Source organism: Zonotrichia albicollis, chromosome 6 (genome assembly GCF_047830755.1).
Source record: "Zonotrichia albicollis isolate bZonAlb1 chromosome 6, bZonAlb1.hap1, whole genome shotgun sequence".
Lineage (NCBI taxonomy): Eukaryota > Metazoa > Chordata > Aves > Passeriformes > Passerellidae > Zonotrichia > Zonotrichia albicollis.
The window spans coordinates 54,534,857-54,553,434 of NC_133824.1; the positions used below are offsets into that span (position 1 = coordinate 54,534,857).

Consider the following 18,578-nt stretch of genomic DNA (forward strand, 5'->3'; position numbering starts at 1 on the left):
TTTGGAAGGAGCCCTTTAAGATTATTTAGTACACCACCAAATAAACAATATAGCAGCTAATGCTGCATTTTTCAGAAGGAGCAAAGTCTAAAGCTGTTACTCATTCAGAGCCCTTTCTGCTTTGAGATGGTGTTTTGACAGTGCAGGATTTGCCCCAAAATAATGCACTGCAGCATATTCTCTAGGATGCCCTGTTGTTAACCTTGATTTAAGCTGGTGGATGGAAGAAATGAGTATCTGCATATCATAGAGCATTTATACCCTTGCTACCAAGTAATGATAAACTTCAGGCTCTCAGCACTATCAAGGACATCAGGATCAGAGTTAATAATAGATCTATCCTAGAGACAGAAGCTCTTGCCTTTTTACCATCACTTTTACTTAAGGAGCAAGGGAGATATTAAATCCAGACTGAACACGTTAAACTACATTATTTTGGTTATGTTTACTTTTGCAGAGTGGCCAAAATAACGCTTCTTTGTTTACACTGCAGAACGTAAAAGATACAGAATATTTTTTAATGAAAGGAAGATACATTCACCCTCATGGGCAAAGGGCTACATTACTGGAGAAGATTTTTAATGTGCAGTTTGCTAATATGATTTAACTACCTTGTAATTAGATCAGCAGATTACTCAAACCATAAAAATGTATCGAGATCATATTACACAGCACAAACACGTTTTTCCTGCTTGTGTCCATGATTATGTCTGAATTTTCATTAAAAAGCTCAGAATTCTAACTCCCCCTCTAAATGCAAGAGGAATGCCCATCAGTAATTTAACAGCAGGTTGGAAAAGGTCCCTGGGTCAGAGAAATGGAAGGAGGCACATACCAGCCCACGTTGAATTCCACGTGGGCATCGAAGAGAGCGACGACCGGCGCTGTGGCTGCTCTCCAGCCGCTGACCCGCGAGCGGATCAGCCCCTCCTGCTTGCTGTGCCGGACAACCTTAATGAAACCAGGCTTGTGGGCATTCACCTCATCAACATACTTCTGCAGCTTCTCCTTGAGCTCCTCTGGAGAAGGGGAAGAATTAGGGGTTAGCAAGAAACGTCAGCTTGACAAGAGGTAAAAATCCGTTCTTTCTGTCGTAGATGAGCGATCCCCATCCGGGGAATAAAGTGCTCTCACTCCATGATTCCAGAAGGCTGAACAAATGCTGCATTAAGCTGTTTTATATTACACTAATACCATATTAAAACTATACTAAAGACATACTAAATGCTGCTAAAGAAAAACACATGACTGTCTGGAGACACTCACAAACTCAGCTTTGACCCAATTGGCCAATCAATCCAAACAACCCTTACTGGTGTCCAGCTAACAAATCACTTCTGGTAAACAATCTCCATTGCACATTCCACATGTTCCAAACAGGAGCAGCAACTAGAGATAAGAATTGTTTTCTCTTCTTCTCTGAGGTTTCTCACTGCCTTCCCCAGGAAAAATCCTGGGAGAGAGAATTCTATCTCTCTCTGTTCAGAGAATGTGAATACCACACTTTCAGTAAAACAGGAGTAGCCTTCACACAGCTACTCAGAATTCTCAAACAGTCAGTCTAAAAGGAGGCAAACTAAAAGGAGGAAAACAAAAAGGAGAAGGACCATGAATTATTTAGCAATAAAAAACTTCAGATATAACTATTTAGCCTACATGACTGCCATCAGAATCCTGGCACTGTTTAACAGTAACAAGCCACAAAATGAAGTGTCATAGCTACATAAGAGCATGTTATTTCACTGTAACAAAAAACAAAGCACCTGTCCTATATTGCCAGGAAAATAAATAAAAAGCCTAAGTATTTTCCATGAATCTTCTCTACCAATATTGCAAGGAAAAAAGAGAACTAAGAATAAAATGCATTATTTTTCTCTTTCCATTTTTCTTTCTAAACTTTGACAACTGGTTTGTCTCGACTAAAAAGTTCAACAACTTTTGCTCTTAGAACAAAGACCAGTAAAAGCTTTAGAGAAGAATCATTCCCAATTAAAATATAATAACTCTTAGATCCACAGCTGTTATCTCTCTGGTTTAAAGACCACTGCATGAGAAAATACAATATGTAGAGTATAAATATTGTGATCACAAATATTATTAACTGAAAGTAATGATCACTTTATTCTTTATTAGCATTCCTATGTTCTATTTACATTATGGTATCACTCAGAATTCCCTTTGGGACAATAAATTCGCTTCATTCTCAATCTCTCCACAAAACCAGGAATGCCTTTGCTGTGATGCAGAATAATGTTCCTGTGGCTATAATGCTATACTGGGCATTATCCAATCTGCATTAAAGTTTAGTGCTGACTGTGAAAACTTGAGCAAACCATTTAACTTCTCCTGAGGAACAGCACCAAACCTGCCTGAGTGCAGGAAGCATTTGGACAACCCCCCCAGATACATTCTCAAGAATTTTGGGGCGTCCTGCCATCGAGCCCCAGGCAGTTTGAGAATCTGAGAAATCAGCCTTTCACTCTGGGAGCTGGCCATCTCCAACAGATCTGGACAACCAGCATGCTGGAATGGCTAATGGCACAGAAAATTAAAAGCAAGCACGCTTTATGAGCCGTATTAAACGTTCATCCTTGGAAAGGAGGAGGGTGTGTGCTCTCTTGAGCTGACAGAACAACAGAGCTTATCAGGTACAAGTTCATCCTAAAGTTCATCCCTGTTTGCAAAGGCTCTTGGACATCCACCAGGTGTGATGCAGCTGGTTCCTCAGGCCTTGCAGGACTCTGCATGCCATGGACCTTTGAATCAATGAACTCTGCATGAACCGAGAATAGCACAGAAAAATCCTGATACTCACAGGTTTTCATAAAAACGAGAATTAAAAAGAAACAGTCTGCTGATCATGGCCATCACAACATTTAAACTGCAGCAATATTTTAGGAATTGACTGGATATATTCCCAAAATTTTCAACATTACATTGCCAATATCTATTCAATTTGTTTGTCTGTGACTGCATCACCTGGAATAAACAAAATGAGCCACTTACATAGCACAGAGCACTCTTCTATTTTGTATTAGACTTGCTGCTCATTGATCAATACACTTTTTCTCCTTTATGAAGTAAAAAAAACCCCACATTAATTTCTTTCATGCTTGTGCCAAACTACGTGTTCTTAGTGCTCACCCCCTAACAGAGATTTGTAGCAAGCACAGAACTATCAAACCAATCACTAGCTAACAGCACATTAAATTGAAAAGAAGACATTTATGTTACTGTAATTCCATGCACCTAAAAATAGCACAAACCCGGTCTCTATTCTCAAAATGCAACACTGCAGAGGATGAATATCAAAACATGAAGATTAAAGCTTTTTTCTTGGTGTGTCTGCTCACAGCTTTGCAATACCAGAGGCTTTATTTGCCACAACAATGCAGCATCACCACTGAGGATAAAACATGTGAAAGGAAAGCAGGCTCTAATCAAGGACTTGAAAATCAGTAGCCTTGACAGAGTCATTGCTCTCTCAGTCACTCCACTTCAGTAAGTGGGCTATTCTTACTCCTGCTTTATGCATTTCCTAATGTGGACTGACTTCAGAAGCTTGAGTAAACACAAAATCTATTTCATAGCTAGGTGTAGAATGGAAAGAGATGGAAATGGAACAGAACCCAAACCCTGGCTTGCCACCAGCATGACTTCAGCTGCACATCCGAGCTGTGACACTCACTAGGCAGCGCACGCTTCTGATTTTCTGGTTGCACTGCAGCTCTTTGCAAATGAAGTGGATGGCCTGAGAGCATCTCAGGGGAACCTGGGAGGCTTACCCGTGGTCAGTCAGCATGGAGGAACCATCCCCTGGGCTTCAGGATCACCACAGGACACAGAGCAGTAGTTTGCAGTCAGGCACTTTCGGGCCTTTGTTATGTAAAACAGATCAGCTTTGCTCTGCAAAGGCAGAGTGCTGAGCAGAGCATTATGTACGCCCTTTGTCTTACAAGACCTATTGGGCAGGTTCTCCCAGAAGAAAAGATAAAACTGTGAAAAAAATGGATTATTTTCACTCAGCCACAGGACAGAGACGACATGCTAATGAAGTTTAGAAAGTCACAATTTTGGAAAACACTTAAAGATGACTTAGCAAAAGAGCTGAGTCAGTTTTTTCCCCATGCATTCCATGTCTTCCTGAGTTTTACATGAGAAATCTGAGTTAAATTGTATTTGACAGTTTTAGAGCACCCAGTCCAACTGGCCTGAATGATGGGACTCTCCCCCCAGAACTATTCATGCAATTTGCTATGGCTCTGATGGTCTTCAGCAATATCATTTCAACCCAAGTTCTTTTTTTTTCCCCACTTCAAGATATGTTGCCTGAATAATAAAAAGGCTTCTTCATTAATTATTGTGCTTCACAGCTTTATGTCACCATAGAGAGAAGACAGGGAATAGGCAAATGTGTCATCTTCAATACACTGTTGATTCAGTGTCTAATTATAGAAACAAACAGGCTTATAAAGATAGATACATTAGCCTTTCAGTGCAGAATCTCTCATATAAGGACTCAATTTGACTAAGCTGAATGAGGCTCTGCAATTGGAATGAAAGAACAGCCATATATGGAATGGGAAAATGGCACTTGGAAATCTTGCACTCTACCACCTGTCTCTATATGGTACAGATGCCTGGAAAGCACAACACAACTCTCCTCGCAAATGTAGAAAATATAATTAGTGTGCCATAATTATGTTTAATATTAACATAATTAAGTTCAAACTCTTCTAAGAGGTTGTTTGTTTATTTTTAACAAATTGACAAAGATTTTGTTTGTCAAGTTCTCCTACTCAGTGTGACAAAGCAGTGCGAAAGGATTCACACAATTTTGCCTTCTTAGGAATCAGCAGAAACTAGACAGGATGGAGAAAGGAGCATGAGGAGTCAGAGGCATCAGCCACTCCATTTTCTAGAATGGAAAACCATCTACAGATCATGCTTTTCATCCAGCTGCATGAAGTGTGCTACCTTTTGTAAGCCTCTGTCCCCACTAAGCTGAGAAGTGAGCAGGCTCAATGCCCAGTGCTGTCAGGTGCCTCAGCCCCTCAGTGTCCTACAGCAGCTGTGGGTCTGGCCCCAGACTTCAAATTTCAAAGTAATGAATACAGACAGCCTTGCCATAAATAACAAATTACTGCCTCACAGTCATGGAGAAGGAGCTTAAAGAGCAGCTAATTAAGGGTAACTTTCAGGAACTTTCATTCTTTGCCATACTCCCACTCTGAGCGCTTGAATGAGCTTGCATCTCTCAGAAAAACCACGTTTATGAAGCCCCACTATGTTTGGCTGAGACATGCATTTTACTGACCTTTTTCTCAGCTGTAGCTTTGCCAAAAGAGCTAAAATAACAAATACATAAATAAAACAACACTCATAACATTCTGCATTTTCTAAAGCCTAAGAGTCCCTGCTGACTCTGGCCCAGCAATGCATGCTGCATTGCTACTGCCATCTCTGCAAACCTTGTGCTCTTCCTTTAGAGAAATATTTACTTTCATGTCACATGTCAAAGGCCTGGGACTTACCACGTCCCTCTCCACCTTGGCCCTTGGCACAAACATGGCTTCTTTTACTGTGAAGGGAAAGAATTACTTTTCAATACAGAACTAGGTTCAAATTAACAATTGTGCCAAAACCAGTGGATTGACGTGTTATATGAAAGGGGTAAAATCCTGCCAATTCATGTTTTAATCTCTGTGTGTTCACTGAGCTGCCTAGGCACACTCTGGTCCGCAGGTAAAGGAAAGTGTTGGACATTTCCTTGGATCATAAAGGACACTTTTAAAGGCAGATCATTACAGCACCTGCAAGAATACAGGAGGAGTTTATGCTTGCATTTGGAGCCAAAAGACCACTGGCCAGCTTGCTTCTGGCAAGGATCCCAGAGCCTTCCTGAATTCCCTGTGCAGCAGGTCAGAACAGGGAGGAGGGCAGGAGGGCAAAATAGCCACCTGGCACAGTTCAAGAAGTTGTTCCACCACAAGGGCTGCTGCCACCCTGGAAACCTCTGTCTCATCAGGTACATCTTACTTCTGCATGAAAGACCAGTAAATTGGCAAAAAAGACAGAATTCACACAAGCCAATTAATTATAAACCAAGATTTTTCTATCTTCTTTACCCAATTATTTTTGGCTCTAAGTCTTAGGAGCAGGAAGAGCTGCTTTTCCAACCTTAACATGTATTAACATAGCTAACTTACTTTCTGGCAAATAAAGAAAGCCTGTTGTAGCAGGTTGGCTGCAAAACCCCTCCTTTCTTCCCCCTAAGTCTCTCTGTAGGCAACCAGCCTGAATTCATGTAATAACTGGAATTCATGGCAGCAGCTAGGCATATAAGAGAACCTGTTTTGTTGCACTTTATCTAATAGGATATGTGGATTACATCACTTATTTCGTATGCAGCTCAGTGCTTCATCATTTTTATTTTTCTTACCTCTAGTCCCTTATCTGTCATGCTTAAGTGATCACCTCTCATCTGTGTAGCAGAAGCAGATAATTCCAAATGGAAAATATTTATAACCAGACAGAGGCATGTAATTTGTAATGCACATGTGTGCAGAGAATGTCTGCAGCAGAGGGTAACAAGGCTCAAGCAGATAAGGAGGGCCTGCTGTGCACACCTATTTAATAGCCCTGTGTTATCTGGTAATAGATAAACCACCCAGGGGAAATTACCAACATGATGCAAGGAATTGATCTGGACAGACATCAGAAACAAAAAAGCAGTGGAATCCTTCTCCTCCACTCCCATACCTAACTTGCACCGTTGACAGAGATGCATTGTCTAATCTCAGAAGTTAGGCTATTCTCATGTAAAGACAGAGTGTAATGAACTTTTACAGTCACAACCTTTGCATTCAGCAAGCCCAAGTCCCAGCTGCTGTCAGACCTCCTCAGGTCTACTAAGATAAATTGCCTACAACAACCTATTACAGCTCACATCTTGGATTACAAACCAAGGGTTTCTTTAGCACATGAACAGCACCCTTCTGCCACAGTAAAGGCAGGGAAAAGAAATGCATTTCCCCTCTTACCCCTATACACACACATCCTTTGAATTGCCCAGGAGAATCTATACAGAGGAATGGGAAGTTTTCAAGGGGTTTAATAGGGGCTGCTTTGATCCATTCTCAGCTCCTTCACAAACAATCCCTCTGCATTTCACTGAATCCGTGTGTAAGGTCCTAGGTATCCTACAGCGAAAGGACAACACATAGCAAATAAATCCACCTCAAAATAGCAATTAAACAGCTTCCAACAAAAAAACAGGCTTTGCAGAAGAAAACTGTGCCAGCAACTCTTCCATCAACCATCTAGCAGACATGTTCACTACTTAGGTTCATTTTGGTTTTTTCTAAAGGACATATATTTCCAATCCCAGCCATGAAAATGGGATGCCACACTTCAGATCATTAAGTCCTACATAGAAATATTGCTGTGTCTTAATAAATCCCAAAAAAGTATGCAAAGAACTATGAAAATTATCTTTTTGAAACTCTGATAGATCAACACTGTTATGGAGGAGAGGGATACAGAAGAAATAAATATTACAGCTGTTATTTTTTGTTACTACTAATCTTCTGTCTTTATTACAAGGGTTGTAAGTCCCTTTTATTTCCCTTATGTTATTTATTGAGTATTGTTTGAGTATATATCTGTTTTCACAGCACTCAACTCATGTAAGGGGCATCCCATCTTAGGGATCACCAAGCCCACATTATAGCAGCAGTCTCCCAACACTTTGCAAGAAAGAGACATAAATTGAGATGCCAGATGAATCTCCAAGGTGACAGCAGAAGTTGGAGAAGGGGAGGAATAGAACCTGGATCTCCTAAATCCCAGGGCTGCGCATAATCACCACACAACTTCCCTAAGGCTGTAATTCTGCATTTTGAGCTGTGGCCCATGTGGAGCCCTGAGAACTCGGATTCAGAGCAGAATCAAGGGCTCTTCCACATCCCTGTGCCAGAATTAAGAGGCAGCTGATATCTGGGATCTTGCTAATGTCAACAGAAATGCACTGCACCAAAGGAGCTGAACACTGCCCTTCCATCCCACCAACAATGGGAGACTCACATGCGCACCTCTGAGTACAGAGCAGGGCTTACTGAAGGAAAGTGCTAGCATTTAGAGAGGAAAAGAAAACAAATTTCCTCTCAGGTGAACATTCCAGCTCTTTAAGAGGCAAGGCAGGACTAATAAAAAGGCACAACATGTCTTTTCTTAGATTGCCAGTCAGGTGTGCACGTGTGGAACATGCAAACACAGCTGAACACAGAACACGGACTTGGCAGGAGCTGCCACACAGACATCAGAGGGACAGAGGCTGCCATCTATCCCTTCAGAGCCACACCTAGAATCCTAGAAAGGTGCTTAAATTTCAAAAGATCTTTAAACACAGAGCTAATTATATAAACTTAATGGCTCCACTCAATGTACAGATTGCTGGGTGCTTGAATTAATCCCAGCAGGAACACTGTCCCACTCCAGCTCCCAGTGCATGACTGCTTCCTGTTTAGGGGCTGTTACTGCATGGACCATGGCCACAATAATGTGACCACAATAACAGGCATTACTGCTGAAGTCAGATACTTCTGTCACATCTGATGCAAGAATCACTTCTGATGTGTATTTGGACACAGTAGTTTTAGAAGGGGGCTGGAGAGTGAGAGGCACAACAAGCACCAAGACCATGCATTAGAGCTGACACATTGATAATACACACTGTTGGAACAGCATCAGCCAAAATTCTGAGTTCATCATTTCACTCCTTAGTGTTCCTGGACTCATCTGAAAAATGACCTTTAAATGTTAAAAGAAGTGCTTGAGAAATGCATTCTAGTCCCAGCTGTCTCCAGTAATCCAAATGGCTTTTTTTTTTTTGAATATACAGCATTTAATTCTAAACTATTTCTTGGATGTGTGTGGAAAAATCACTATTCAGAAAAGAAACTAAATGCCTAAATAGAGCCAGATCAGATTGTATAAATCAAGAAAAAAACAATCTTAAGAGCACATTAGAAACCTCTGTACTTTCATAACCATAAAATGCAACAAGCTGCTCACTCTACTGTAAACTTGATAAACAATCCTGAAAATAATAATAATAATAAAATAATCCTGATAAATAATCCTGATTCCAAGAAACAGCATGGCACTTCATGTTGTGATAATAGATTCACAAGGAAAAAACACCCTGACAATTAAAACCCACTAGTCCAAGAGCAACTACTTTATTTCAGGAGCGTATTCTGAGGAAATTAGTCACAAAAGTTGCATTAGAAATAGAATATGCAAATACTCAGTTAGAATGGGATGAAACAGAGCTGCTAATATTCCTCTCTGGATCAAACCTCTCTCTGAGAACAGGACTGTAAAAGGAAGAGGAAACAAAGCAATCACCAAATACTTGCTGGAAGGGGACCTGTGGAATCCAATTCTTTAATAAAAACAGGTCCAAGTAAACAATACCAAGTAATATGCACTTTTAAATAGTTATTTAAAAGAATGACACAGAGCACTAAAAGGCTTTGATTTGAATAAATAGGACTTAGCCTTGCATACCATGTTGATTTTTATTAAAATCTTACTTGATATCATATATTATAATCTAACTTTATATGTGTTGCATACAATCCCTTCCCTGGGAGCAAACCAATATGCACAAAACCTGATTATACTATGAAAGTATTCTCAAGGGTCAGGACAGCAATAACACTATTTCACAGTGCCTTTTTCTTTATTTTAACCTTGCCCAAAAGTAGAGTTACATTTGGTAGTTTTTTTTTTTGACTGAATGACTCTTACTGTACCAGACAATTCCTAGACATCAGATGCAAACTGTTCTGTCCATATTCCAAGCCAGAAAGATTGATTTCTTGGCTACCAGTGATCACGTTGTGTGTGACCTGCTATTATCTTCTCCTTTCAATGGCTGCTTGCAGAATAATGCCATCCACACAGTAATAGCAATACAGCACCCAATCCACCAGGGAAAAATACAGCCTGCCTGGGCAGGAGGGCTCTTCTCAGCAGATGGGACTGGTTCACAAAAAGGACTTGTTTTCTATCAGCAGAGCTGCAGATACAAGATGTTTGTCACAGAGGATGTTTCTGAGAATAAAAATGAACGGAAATTATCCCAATCTGAGCAAATGTGGTTGTTATTCTAATAGCTAATATTCTAATAGTTATTCTAATATTCTCATAGAAATCTGTTAGCTAATAGCTAATACATCTCTGGCAATACAGGCAGAGTAGATAAGGTAATATGCTTTGCAGCTAAAAATTTTAAATGGGAAATACTGGAGGCACTGAAGTCAATGAGAACTTCTCAGAAAGCACTTATATGTATGGGGCCCCATATGGAACATCACACATAACATCACTGGAGTCAGCTCTCACATATCCTCTTATTTTTATCATACAGTCTTGAAAAATTCTGCCAAACACTATTTATTACCTGCACAGCCACCAAATCCTGCTCACCTGGCAAGGAGCAGGACCTGCCCCATCACCTTCTAAGCAAGCAACGATCTGCCTTCAGAGTGCACTTCCACTACAACCCTTTGAGGAATGTCACCTCAGAAACACTGCCAAGTTCATTTGGGACAACTTGGGAGACAGCTACTGTGCTACATAAGTCATGGCTTTTAAATCACATCATTTTGAAGAACTTGGAAGTTACAACTGCTCATTTTTGAAGTATGGATAAAATCCAAGTAGGTTTTATGCCTGTAAATCGTCCATTCAAGTTAGAAATTATTTGGTTAGAATACCATAAGAGCCACAAGGTTTGTTTCCATCTACAGATAGAAAAGTTTTTTGGAAGAAACAACTATGAACATTTTCAAATTAAAGCAACAAATTCTGTCTTGCTTCTTTCCTAGCATATTTGCTTACTCCTTAGGACTAACACAATAATGGGATGGTATTATTTGGTACCTGTGGAAAATCTCTAAATCCAGCACATGTGATTTCCAAGAAAACTGCTTATTACACTACTGTATCATCCACTGCTTCCTAAAAACCCGGAACTCCAAGTCTTAACACAATATCACAGAATTTGTATCTTTAAATATATCACCATGTTGCAAATTATTCCAAGCCTCTCATCAGTTATTAGAGAAAATTTCTTTGTAGGCACCTAATCATAATCAATCATTATTTCTAATTGTTATATTACAACTGCTTTTTATGGCCTGCCTTTTTGCATCAGAAACACGTGAAGGACAGCCGCAGCAATTCTTATGGTTTCAGACAAAAAGCCTAGGCATTAAAAATAAACTAGGTAGTAATTTGAACTAAAATTCAACATACCTTTTCAATTCAACACAGGAACAGCACTGATGTTAGCATCCTATTGCAATCTGGGAAAGGTTTGGTTAAATCCTGCTTAAGTGGGAGTATGTTATTTTAAAACTCAAGTAAGTTAATCTGGCTGTTAGCATGCCTCCCAGCAGGGTGGAAACCTTGCCTACATAAAACATGCACACACAAGAGTACACACCAGCCTTGCGCTTCCTGCACCCCAGAAGCAATTGGCAGTAGAGCCAATATTTTTTTTACATTATAAGCAGTAGAAGTGCAATTTCACTGTACTGAAGTGAGACAGTGTCCTGGTTCAGGGCAAATTTGGGAGAGAACCCCCAAAGGGACTCCTCTAGAAAAGCAGATTCAATCGGCCCCTCACCCAACCAGTTCGGGAGAAAATAACTCCTTGGAGAAAAGTGGAAAAAACCTGTTTATTAAAAATAATACAATAAAACCTAAACAATATTAAACAGTCAAACCCCTTGTTGCTCCAAGAGAGATGACTGTTTATTTCCTATTTTTTTTGTCATTTAATTTTAGCTCTTTACTTCAAAATTTACCTTCTGAAGCAAGGCTTGAACACCCATAGCCAAAACAGAGATACCCTTGTGACCCATCAGTCACTGCCCATTACGGACAACTCCAGATGTGTGAAACTGATTGTTTATGTGGAAAACTATGCACATGGACATATCCAGGCCCTCCCCCACCACATTTTTCAAACAGCTTCATTCTCTCAATAAACTGCAGCAAATTTAAATTACTTCCATAAGAGCTTCCAGCTTAATTTTTACTGACATTATTATTTTTTTACATCTTAAAATTCTGAATCCTGACATTGACATAAAATATTACTTGGGAAATTTAAAGGGTTTCTTTTTCAGGACATCTTTCTATGAAGGACTGTTAGCATTATGTGCTACCTGTATCTCATTCAGCCAGCTGTGATGTAGTCTATCTTTGCAGAAAACCTACCAGACTCCATTTATTATAGATATCCAAAGGCTTGAAACTACCTCCTATTCAATTCTTCCAGTATCCTGTTTGACCTTTCACTGTGAATAATGATTTTGCACAGATAATGGCTAATTTCCTTGCACTAGATTTTATTTGCAATGATTTGCAGTTTGATTTGCAGTATATCCACATTTTTCAGAATAGTTAATGCCTGACTTTTCACATTCAAACCCTTTAGCATCTTCAAAACAACGCTGCCTGAACAGCTAAATTTGTAATGGAGTTCCACGATTCAATTGCCTCCATCTATGAGCATTAAATCTCTACCTTGTCTGCATACTGCAATATGTTACATTGAAAACAACTTTGGACTGGGTAATGATCTCATTTTCCTACATAGCATTCATCTCAGTTAACTTCAGAGGGTTTGTACAGCTCTATTCTTATGTCACAGGAGGAGGTTGCTTCCATGGGTACTAAACTCAGAGTTATAATTAATATCCAAACCTTAAACATCCTGAGCAGCATTTATTCCACACAGCAATAGCAAGAAGCTCCTTGAGACATGTGGCTCTACCAACTCTGAGGCTCTCACATCACCCCCACTTTCTGAACCTGCTCTATGTTAAGTTAAAAATGTGGAAATTGTACCCTACACAGCAAACACAGCAATCCTACAGACACTGAGAGTGTTGAGTGGCCTAAACAAAGTGTAATTAATTTCTTCCTTGTATCTTCTGTATATATGATCCAGTATGCTTAAAGCAAGGTTCTGCTCATGGAAACAAGACTAATTAACATTATTTGAAAAAATCATGTTAAGCACTAACTTTCTGGTTTCATAGCAGTACCACATAGATAATCCAGCATTTTCCACAGAGGAGCTTGACATAAACAAAAAATCAAATGCAGCCACTTGCATTCTGCACAGTATTTCTACCGGAGAGGTTTAAAGATTCTTCAGAAGAGCTGCTTGAAAGCTGCTGTCAAAGGAACTGGCAGGGTTTGGTACCTGAGCTACAATAGCAGATAACGTGAAGAACGTGAACCATATGCTACAATTCCAATTAGGGAACTCAAATCAGGAAAATAAGTAACTCCAGTAAATGCCATAAGCATATGACAAAATGCCTGAAGAGGGAAACAAAAAGTGGTCACAGTTCAAATACTACAAATTGGAGACTAGTCAGTGTTCCTTTCACCACAGACAAATCAGGAGAAGCAGATAGTTTCCTAACATCTCTTTGAAAAACATGGCAGGTGAGGTTTTTTTCTTTTTTTCTGTTTTTTTATTACCATCCAGAAGAACAAAAAGCTCAAACCTACAGCAAAAGCAAATAACTCTCTGAAAAGCAAAAAGACTACCAGCATCTAACAAGAAATTATTTTCAGTCTTTTTGCTAAGCTGCGCATGAAAGCTTAAAAAAAAGCTTTTTTTATTTGCTATGTGAGTGAATCTTCTTGGTAGCTGAAAAGCTGACATGGTATGTGTTAATTGGAAGCATTTGTGAAAACTAATTAAAAGTGTAGTGCTGCAATCATGCTTCAGAAAAGGTTTTTTGTATCAAATCCTAATAAAGATTTGTTCATCTTGTACATGCCTTATTTAATCCCTTCAGGTGGATAAACAAAGAACATATCAGGGGTATCTTAGCAGAGAGGGAGTCAATCTAAAGACATCAATTAGGGAGCATGGTACTAGTTATCCCTGGATAAAACTCAAAAGCATGAATGTCCCTTTAATACTAAACCACACCACCACTGTTTTCATGTGACCATTCCCTAATGAATTCATCTCCCCCATTCTTTTGCTCTCATCAAGACTATCCTTGCCTAATGATGTGAAATAAACCTGATGTTTGATATGCACTAGAAATCACAAGTCCCTCCAGAACCAGCTGGGATCAAACATATGTAAAATTCATGAGCAGTTGGACGAGCTACATCTCCATTTCCTCTTGGCTGTGTCCACACATAACACCTATCCTTATGAAACAATGCCTTATTTTTCTCCACCCATCTGCTACTTTGGTTTTGGAACCCATTGATCCCATGGGTTTGACTTGCACTGTAATGAACAAAACTGCCACTGACACATTTTATGAAAATCCTTTCACTAGGATTTTTCTCCTGAGAAGCTGAGAGGCCTCAGAAACAAAATGTAAACAATAATTATCTGATTGCTTGGAATGTGGTTTGAAGGTTGCTTACCAACAGGTGCATCTTTGATTGGTCTCATGTGAATTGTTTTTACTTGACGACCAATCATGGTCCAGCTGTGCCAGACTCTCTGGTCAGTCACAAGATTTTATTATTCATTCCTTTCTAACCTTCTGATGTCTCCTTTCTCTTTCTTGGGCCATGGGATCAGGAGCAGCTTGGCTGAGCTCCTTGGGCCATGGCACCAAACCCCCTGAGCCAGTTCATGCACAGTTACCTCAGGTCTGCTGTTCTGTAACTGCAGTTCAATGCCAACACGGCATTCTTAGAATTCTACTAACTATTCTCTTTGAATCTGCATTTTAATAACCACAGTCTTTCAGTCGTATGAGAGGTTGCTCTGGAGCTCAATCCTTTTTAATTGTTGAAGAGAAGGCACTTTTACAACTCCCCGCATCTGGGCATCAGAAATAATTCTATGAATTAAGATGACAAGAGCAGCTTTGGTGAGAGCTATTCAGCATCTGAATTAAATAAATACAGTCAGTGAGGCTCAGCTGGGCTCATAAATCAAAAGTGATTATGTTTACATGCCAAAATGCAGTCAACACTTTTTAAAGTTTTAAACTTGTATTTCTGGCTTAAATTTTCAGTCACCTCAAACCTTTTTAACTAGTGTGAGAAAGATATTACTACGGTTGGAGATTTTGAAAGCTAACTGGGTGTGGTCTTGGGCGACTTGTTCTAGCTGACCCAGCTTTGAATAGGTGGATGGGACCAGAAGGTCTTCAGCGGTCACTTCTCACCTCAGACACACTGTGACACAGTTCACATCTGCCTTGGAGAGGACACATTCATTTCTTGTGATGTACACCTGCCTTCTGATAAAATAAACAGGCAGACACAGAACAGAAATTACAACACTGAGTAAATGGTTTGAGAGCAATACAGGAATGTGTCTGATTCGGCCCTTCTGTGAGCTTGCAACATTCAGTCATAATTTTACAGAATCTGATTTTGACAACAATATTTTTTTCAATTTCCTAGGTAAAATGAAACCCTGTCAAGAAATTAGGCACATTTTTCTGACACTGCAAGGCCAAGGTTTTTGAAACAGATGTCTGAAGCTTCACTTCATAGCCCTTGCTTAGGTCATTGAGTAGAAGTTTCCTGATTTTCACAGACCTGCAGAGACTAAACACTACAGCATCCAGTTGAACAAATGGGCTCACCAGTTGTGAAATAATGGGACAGAGTCTGTTTCATTGTTTATGAAACTCTGCCTACCAATGACTAAATAAAGTTATAAAACACTTCCACTTTAAATCCATGGAACAACAGTTAATAAATACCAATCAAGCTGTAGCTGTTCTGTGTCACAAGTCTTCCAACAGCAACAGTTTGATAAAGAAATTGAGCTTTGCAATTACTTGTTTGCAGATGGAAATGAGGAAGCATTAATGTGAAGGAATCTGGTGATCCTACGCACCACAGGCTGTTATGCAAAGAACAAGCTGTGAGCATTTTTATGTGAATTCTCCATACATAATTCAAACAGATTGCAGAGCCTGATGGCTTTTCTTCCATAAATAGGCATCTCTGTTTAAAAGTACATCTCAAAAAAATTTTTTCACGTGGACACAGTCAATGGTGACCAAATACTTTGAATATTACAACATGAGAGATACCAAAGGTACCTCCAGCTCTGCCTATTGGCAGAAGAACATTCACAGGACTGTTAAGGGCTTTCAGAGAATTAATTTTTTCATATTTGTCCAGGCCTCACAAAAAGTTGAGGTCAGACATTATTTACAGTAAAATTAAAATAAACCTACCAAATACAGAGAGAAGTTTCTACTGCTGGTTGCAACTCTGCCACCTTCCCTGTAACAGGAACAGCAGCTTCTGAAATGTTGTTAAGGCAGGTCAGAAACTATAAGAGGTTTCTTTGAATATGAAATCCCTGCCTGAATAAGCAATGAATGTTTATGAACTTCGCCTTAGTGCTCCTCTGTTAAAAACCCAAAAATGGGGGGTTTTAACTAAATGGATTTTGAGAGATCATCACGTCTTTCTTCTTGCCCCAACACAAAGAGAAATTTGTTACAATTAATCCTGACAGAAATTTGTCTCATCTCCTTTTAATTTTACTCAGCAAATATTTTCCCATGCTCCTTTTAGGTGGATCAAATGAAGCACACTATAAAGACAAATATATTAACAGTATACCTAAGTCTGTTGTCTGACACAGTTAAAAAGCAGAAACCCCAAACCTACAGTGATTAAGTTTGCATTTGAAACCATAAAAATAACTTTCTTCAGGTTAACCACTTACAAGAGCCATAAGCCATAAAACCATAAAGCTGGCATAAAAGACCTAAAACTCTTTCTGCAACTCTCCACTGACAACAATACCTTTTCCTCATAAATCTGAAGACCAAGAGCTACTCTTGAGTAACAAGCCCCTTTGAACATTCATAAATATTAACATATTTCTGACGGCAAAGTCATTGTAGCAACTTTGCTTTTCAAGCTGGTGTTTCCGGATGCCCCTGGGACAGGGGAAATGGAATGACAGATAACACTATCTCCCATCACCAAGCTGCAAGAGAATCCTCCCACGAGCAATGCTGGCTAGTCACAGCAGCAGCCTGGAGGGGGATGATAGCTTTAAGGATTTGGCAAGACACAGAGCTGGCTCTAAACCCTACACAGTCATCAGTAACATTTAAAAACTAGCTTTCATACAGAACACGGAAAAGCCATCCAAATTTGCTCACTGCCAAATCACTTGAAGACATTCAAAAAAAGAGCAGGGAACTAGTTTGAGAAAAAACGCTTCAAATACAAATCTGCAGGAGGAATACAGGGAAGGTGTTAGAATATAAAGCTATCAATTTCAATAAAAGAAGGAAAAATAAGTAATTTAAGTCTTAAAAGCCAAACTAGAAAAACATCAAGTATATCAAATCCCACCAAGGACACAACTGATTCAAGGAAAAGTATTTTACAGCACTTGAAAGAAATAAAATCAAAATTTACTACAGTCAGCTGATTAAGAATGAAACTAATCTACCATCTAAGACAAAAAGTCTACAATTGTCTTGTGATTTGCACTGAACTCCCTTCAGAAAGAAATTACTTTGATTATTTAATATATTCTTGATGTTAAAAGGAATAATAAGATGACAGCAATTTGTAACTTGCCTAATAAAGATTCCAGACAGTTGTCACAGTACATACAGTTCCCTGGATTTTAAACTTTTTTTCCATGTGTATAACCAATCTGTGATGAATTATTACTCTCTTTATGGAAGACAAGAGATTGAAGTCATTGTTCATGAATTCTGGTACCATATGATACAAATAATTTCACTGAATGTAATGGCATCAAGGAGGATGGGATCCATTATGCATCTAATGGCCCTATGGCACCTAAATCTAGGAATACTTCCCTGTTTCCATGTGGGAGCTTACAAAATAACACAAATCACACAAGTAATCAGGCTTAGAAAATATGCAACTGGCTGCATGATTAGGTGCTCATTCCATAATGCACAAAACAGAACAGTTCCAAAGGTTAGATACTTTTAAAAAGGAGACTAAATTTTAAGTGAGATTTTCTTGACCAGACTTGTTTCCATTTTAGCATCTGTGCCAGTAACAGCACATTAGCAAAAGAGCCTACTGAAAGAAATGCCAAGTAAACACATTGAGGAACCTGGAATCAGATGCCAGAGGCAGACCTGAGCAAGCAAAATAATTCCTCAAGTCTTCCCCAGTGGAGCTGTGACTTGGCAGACATTGGAGAGGCATTTATTTCCTACAGAGAAAGGCAGAATCATCCTGCATGGCCCCACCACCAGCCTGCTGTCACTCCTGCCTGTGCTGGGAGGGCTCACCCATTCCAAGCACTCCTGGTCCCGTCCAGCAGGCACTTCTGTGCACTTCACTCACACAAACAAAGTTTTGTCTCCTGGGGGAGAGGAAACAGTTGGAATCAGCATCGTGTTCAAGTATGTCTTGCGGAAGGTTTACAGAGAAATCTGACTAATTTTTTTTTTCCAGAAGAATGCCAGACAGGGCACTGGTGGTGCTTCATCCTACCAAACAGATGTGGAACTGTCAGGCACCTATGC

The 18,578-nt window shown here is 39.5% G+C and overlaps 1 protein-coding gene across 4 annotated transcripts in view; it reads right to left on the reverse strand.

Moving 5' to 3' along the window:
* Positions 1 to 18,578, reverse strand: part of GALNT18 (polypeptide N-acetylgalactosaminyltransferase 18) — a 219,198-nt gene that overhangs the window by 72,586 nt on the left and 128,034 nt on the right. For all 4 annotated transcript variants that reach the window (XM_026795841.2, XM_014269928.3, XM_005491083.4 and 1 more), the window contains one exon: positions 836 to 1,019. In XM_026795841.2, coding sequence (XP_026651642.1) covers positions 836 to 1,019 — 184 coding nt within the window. The remainder of the gene's footprint in view (positions 1 to 835; positions 1,020 to 18,578) is intronic.